The sequence below is a fragment of the Corvus brachyrhynchos genome, unplaced genomic scaffold (assembly GCF_000691975.1).
Source record: "Corvus brachyrhynchos isolate BGI_N302 unplaced genomic scaffold, ASM69197v1 scaffold597, whole genome shotgun sequence".
Taxonomy (NCBI): Eukaryota; Metazoa; Chordata; class Aves; order Passeriformes; family Corvidae; genus Corvus; species Corvus brachyrhynchos.
In genome coordinates, this window is record NW_008239000.1 from 311,941 (window position 1) to 317,797 (window position 5,857).

General features: G+C 43.5%; 1 protein-coding gene and 1 long non-coding RNA gene across 10 annotated transcripts in view; one reads left to right on the forward strand and one right to left on the reverse strand.

Annotated features, from left to right (window-relative positions):
* Positions 1–3,566, forward strand: part of ZGRF1 (zinc finger GRF-type containing 1) — a 16,105-nt gene extending 12,539 nt beyond the window's left edge. For all 3 annotated transcript variants that reach the window (XM_017738998.1, XM_017738999.1, XM_017739000.1), the window contains 8 exons: positions 509–586; positions 734–881; positions 1,163–1,290; positions 1,569–1,692; positions 1,979–2,155; positions 2,282–2,416; positions 2,522–2,783; positions 3,247–3,566. In XM_017738998.1, the coding sequence (XP_017594487.1) occupies positions 509–586; positions 734–881; positions 1,163–1,290; positions 1,569–1,692; positions 1,979–2,155; positions 2,282–2,416; positions 2,522–2,783; positions 3,247–3,362 (1,168 nt within the window). In that variant the 3' untranslated portion in view covers positions 3,363–3,566. The remainder of the gene's footprint in view (positions 1–508; positions 587–733; positions 882–1,162; positions 1,291–1,568; positions 1,693–1,978; positions 2,156–2,281; positions 2,417–2,521; positions 2,784–3,246) is intronic.
* The window catches only part of LOC108447840, a 21,222-nt gene that overhangs the window by 13,012 nt on the left and 2,353 nt on the right, over positions 1–5,857 (reverse strand). For all 7 annotated transcript variants that reach the window (XR_001863538.1, XR_001863543.1, XR_001863541.1 and 4 more), the window contains exon 2: positions 3,063–3,203. This is a non-coding gene — a long non-coding RNA (uncharacterized LOC108447840). The remainder of the gene's footprint in view (positions 1–3,062; positions 3,204–5,857) is intronic.

Sequence of the window (5,857 nt, forward strand, 5' to 3'; positions counted from 1 at the left end):
CCTAAAAAGTGCCGCACACAGGCTTTAATTTTATCTCAGCTCTTTTGCACAGTTCAGAGAATGAAAGCTACACAAAACATTTACAGAAGACCAATATTAGGCTTTACTCTCATCAAATATACTATTAAAATTCATCATGACAAAGTAATACTGCTCAGGAATCTTTGAGATGTAGCAGTAGGGGAAGGAGCGGCAGAGAGAATCAGATTTATGAAAATTCAGCATGAAGTTAATATGAAATAAAAAACTCAAGGTTTGGAAGGAAAAAGGAAGGGAAGATACATGTGGAAGACTATGAGGGGGGAATCATCAAGGCATTAAGCATTTTTGAGGCAAATCATGATGAGGTAATTTATTTTGATTTTCTTGAATTACTGAGGTACTTCATCCCATTAATCAACGAAGTTTGCGTTCCTCCGTGTTCTGATGTGTCTTTTGAAACCACTTTTAAAGTTTTCAATATTTCTTTTTTCCATTTCTGTAATTTTTATCATCTCTTTCTTTAAAGTCTGCTCGATCTTGGATTTGAGGATTTTATAAGAGTGGGAAGTATAAGGAAAATCACGAAAGCAATTCTTCCCCATAGGTAAGAAAACCTCTTTGAAGGATCTGAAGCAATTTGGGGTATGTTAGCACATTGTTGTAAAGTGATGTTATGTATAAAGTATGATTCTTTTTCTAAGAACTGCTATTTTCAGTTACTGTAATGTATATTACGAAATCTTCTTTGAAGTTTACATGCAGGGTCAGGAAATGAAAATGAGCAGTTGAAAGAGCTGCTTGCTCTCATGAAAGAAGATTTGACTCCAGCTGAAAAAATATATGTCAGGAAGAGCATTGAGCAGCATAAACTGGGGACCAATAAAACTATTCTGCAACAGGTACAGTCAAAGAGATGAGATGGGAAAGCAGGGATTTGCTGTGTCTTATCCACAGGGCACAGCAAATGGAAACTGGGAATCCCCTCTCCTGGTTTTGAAAAATAAAGTGAATGTTAGGTTTGATTCCACAGGTGTAGCTTAGTGTCTTATTTCTAAAAATAAGTTTAGGTGTATTCTCCTGCACAGAGGAGATGTGCTGCACAGAGATTAACTTTGAAATGATCTTAACTTTGAAATGATCATAACTTTTTGCCTACCCATTTTCTCCTTGCTCATGGAAGGTGAAAGTGGTTGGAGTGACGTGTGCTGCCTGCCCCTTCCCTTGTCTGAACGCGCTGAGGTTTCCTGTGGTGATGCTGGATGAGTGCAGTCAGATGACTGAACCTGCTTCTCTCCTTCCCATCGCCAGGTACAGCCTTCCTGTGGGGCTTCAGCAGGGACACAGGCTCCAAATAGTGCCAAACTCCACACCTTTTCAAGGACATGAACCCCGAGGTCTCGCCTCAGAGAGCAAAAAGAGTGATTTCACATTGAGGCCTGCCCTTAGGTGTTATTAAACTGGGGTGGAGAAGGGAGGCTGATGGGAAGCAATGTGATCCAGAAACACAGCACACGCTTTGGTTATGAACAGTTTAACGTCCTTTTTAGAACACTTTTCTTTCCTTGTTTTTTCACATTCTTATTTAGGTTTCAGTGTGAAAAGCTTGTCCTTGTTGGAGACCCCAAGCAACTGCCACCAACTGTTCAAGGGTCTGAGAGTGTTCATGAGCAGGGATTGGAGCAGACTCTCTTTGATCGGCTCTGCTTAATGGTGGGTGCTGCTAAACACACCTTTGGAAAAGGTGGAGAGTGGAATTGTAGGTCCACTGAAGTCACTAGGGGAATTCTGGTTCGGCTGTCAGAGGATCAGTGTTTCAGCATTGCAAAAGATCATAAAATCACAGAATGGTTTGGGGTGGAAGGGACCTCAAAGGTCACCTAATCCAACCCCCCTGCCATAAACAGGGACACCTTCCACTAGACCAGGTTGCTCCAAGTTCCATCCATGTGAACACTTCCCCCTTCCCAGTCCTAATGTCTCTATCCTCGTTCTTTAGGGACATAACCCAATACTTCTCCGGACACAGTACCGCTGTCACCCTGCCCTCAGTGCCATCGCCAACGAGCTGTTCTATGAAGGGAACCTCATAGATGGGATTTCTGAGGAGGACAGGACTCCTTTATTGGAATGGCTTCCCACACTGTGCTTTTATAGCGTTCATGGCATGGAGCAAGTAAGTTGCTCAACACTTCTTTTATACTTCTTACATAAGAAGTCAATATTGTAGTTTTTCCTCCATTCCATTTCTTTTTACATTGTTGGTGTGAACTAATTTGGGAATCTTCTTCCCTCTTTCCAGATTGAAAGAGACAACAGCTTTTATAACATGGCAGAAGCTCATTTTACAGTCAAGCTCATCCAGTCTCTGATTGCAAGTGGAATAGAAGGAGCTGCTATTGGTGTGATTACCCTTTATAAATCACAGATGTATAAGGTTTGTATAATAAATCAATAATAAAAATCAATAAAGCAGTTTTCTTAAATGTACTTGTACGCTGAGTAGCCAATCTCATCCCCTTCCCTGTTTCTTTGCCCACAGATTCAGAATTTGCTCAGTGGGGTTCACTCTGAGGCTTTTGAAGTCAAGCCTGTCCAGGTGTCCACGGTGGACGCGTTCCAAGGCGCCGAGAGGGAAATCATCGTCCTGTCGTGTGTCAGGACGAGGCACTTTGGGTTCATAGACTCGGAGAAGAGGATGAACGTGGCACTAACGAGGGCAAAGAGGCACCTGCTGATTGTGGGAAGTCTGGCCTGTCTGAGCAGGAACAAGCTGTGGGGAAGAGTAATTCATCACTGCAAAGGTAGTAAGTTCCTTTTCGGGGGTTTTTGAAATTGTGCGCCTCATTTTCTTTAATTAGACTATGTTTAATACACTTTAAGTTTTATATACATTATATGTGTAATAACATATAAAATATCTGGTATGTACACTAGAGCAACCACTACATTCATTACATATAAACTCTAATTTTTAATACTACGCAGAGTATCTAATATATCGCAGGAAAATGCAAGAATGTGCAAGTTGCATGTTTGCAGCTTTACCTGCAAACTCTTTTTATCCAGTAATGGGACCTTACCTGCTTGGCTGACATCAAAGAAAGCATCTTGTTAGTGACTGGATTCCAAAGAACCATTTTCCAAGCAGAAATATCACAGCCAGTTGGTCCTCTTGGGGAAATAGATGGTGGCATTGCCAGGGGCTGATTCCATGATGGATGCTGTAAAGAGAGACGTAATTATCCTGTTTATTGCTGCTTTTAGGATGGGAAAATGGATTACAACATGCAAGCCAGTGCGAGCAGCAGCTAAATGACATTCTCAAGTCTTACTCGGAGAATTGGCAGGAAGAAGAACTGAGTAAGAAAAAGGAAAAATAAAATAGGTGTTGATTTTGTGAACAAAATATTAACTGCTTGTCTGTAAAAATTACCAGAGCTATTGCTAATCTAGTATTTATTTAACGTGGGATATTTTTTTTGATCTCAGTGCACTGACACTTCTGCTTAAAGAACACTGATACTTGTGTTTATGTGAGTAAAAATGAATAAAGTGACTTCATTTGGTTGATAACCATAAATAGAGTGACTTTAGCTGCTTGAGAAGTGACATTCTTTTATCCTTACAATGTAGCTAATTGTTTTAGTGATATTTCATTGTTCTTCGGATTAAACAATATGGTACTTCAGAACAATTCTGTCACCTTCCATATTTACAGGTAGGTCACATCCAGGAAGGAGCTTCGGCTAAAACAATTAAAAGGCCCCTTCCCAAGCTCTTGGGAAAACCTTAAGCCCCTTCCAGTGCCTACAGGGGCTTCAAGAGAGCTGGAGAACAACTTGTCACAAGGGCATGGAGTGACAGGACAAGGGGGAATGTCTTCACCTGCCAGAGGACAGGTTTAGCTCGATATTAGGGATAAATTCTTTGCTGTGCGGGTAGTAGTGAGGCACCTGGCACAGGTTGCCCAGAGGAGCTGGGACTGCCCTATGCCTGTAAGTGTTCAAGGCTAGGCTGGACGGTGCTTGTGAGCAGTGCTGCGGTGGTGTCCCTTCTGCCAGGTGCCAGACACCGGGAATTCCCCATTTGCTTCCCAATTTTCCTGATCCCGGGTGCCTCAGTCCCCCGCGGGTCCCGCCGCCGCCAGATGGCGCCGCGCGCGCGGCGGAGGGAGCCGCCCTGGCGGTGATGCGCCCCTCCCGCCAGCCCCCCACAGCGACCGCAGCACCGCTCCGCCCTGAGGGGCAGCGCCGGCTCCTTCCGCCGGGGGAGGGCTGAATAGCGCCTTTAAATTACTGCTGACACCTCTGTCCCAGCTCCCTAAAATCTCAATCAACAAGCCATTAGAACTCAACGGGAGTAAAACTAAATCCTCGTTTAAGTGTATTTATCCGCTCTCTTTTCTCTCTTTCAAATGCTAAATCCATTTCAGCATATGCCCCTTCTTTCTCTCGCCTTTCTCTAAAGACTGGCAGCCCGCACTACTCTTGTAAATATGAAAGATGCTAATCATATGACATATCACGTCTCAGTCGGAGCCTGGAATAAAGCCTTGAGATTTGGGATCATTGCCTCCAGACAACAGCTTCATCAGCCGGAAAGTTGGGTTTTTTTCTCCTTTCCTTCAACTCTCAATCCCTTCTTTGTCTGAGGGAAAATGCAGCCAACTCGAGCCACCCTGGCCATATGGTTCACTCTGTGTTTTCTTAGTTGAATCCTGAATTTTTTGTGACTTGCGAAGGGCTTTTTTTTTTTTTTTTGGAAGTGTGTATAAAGACATAGAAGAGGCTGCCTGGACCGGGGTGGCTCTGCAGGATAACTCCATGTTCTTCATGTGTTCCCTTTCAGCCACATCACCACACAGTCAAAAAGTATAAACCTGCAGACACGCTTTATACCAATAACCTGTTCCAGGTATCTGGTATTTTTCCCCTTCTGGGCAAAAATATCCAGGTGTTTTTCCCTTTTCTGAGGGAAATCCTTTCTTGAAACACCATTTGTATCTTTACTCACCTCTGTAAAACAGAGTTATTGCTCACTGGCAAATCCCTTCTAGAAATGCCTTGACTAAGAGAAGCCCCCAAGTATTCTGAGTAAGGAAAAGTGGCTTTTAAGACTTGTATAAATTAGGAGCTGAGTGAGTTCGGCACACCTGAGTTTGGATATCCCCCTGTTTGATAGCCAGCCTGCCAAATTTTCTTTCTCTCTTTCCTTACACAACTCCCCCCCCCCCAAAAAAGGCCCTTTCACCAAATCATTAAATTCTACAGAGGTGGTCAAGCTAGTCCTGCTTTTCAGGCGTTCAAGAAAGAAAAGGGTCCTTGAAGTTTAGAAGATGCCCAAGGAAAACTCATTGAATGACATCAAAAGAATGAGTTTCCATAGCTGTTGAAGCACGAGAGCCGTGTAGCTGCACAAAGGCGGGTTGGGGCAGTGGGACTGTCCCACTGCTCTATCCCAGCACAATTGGGTCACTGAAATAGGGAATTAATTACCATTGGAGAGTGGGCAGCCCATTCACCACTGGCTGAGTTTTATTAAACGCCAATATAAATAACAAAACAACTCTTGTGGCTGCACTATTCCTACACGCCAAAGGAAGGATTATGTTGGGGATTAACATCTTAAAGTCTATGAGACTTTCTGACTCAAGGCTCGGAGCTGGTAATCGTATTTGTCTCCTGGTTCAGCGATTAGTGCTCTCCCTCGCGCACCTTCGCCTGGATGGCCAATGTCCCTTTTTGCAGGCACTGGGTTTTTCACACAATCGGCTGTTCTTTTCCCCACATCTATAGAAAAGAATAAGAAAACTGAAGCGTGTTCACGCGATCCTCAAGCTTCTTCTCTTCTTCATGGGAAAGGAGGGCACGGGCAG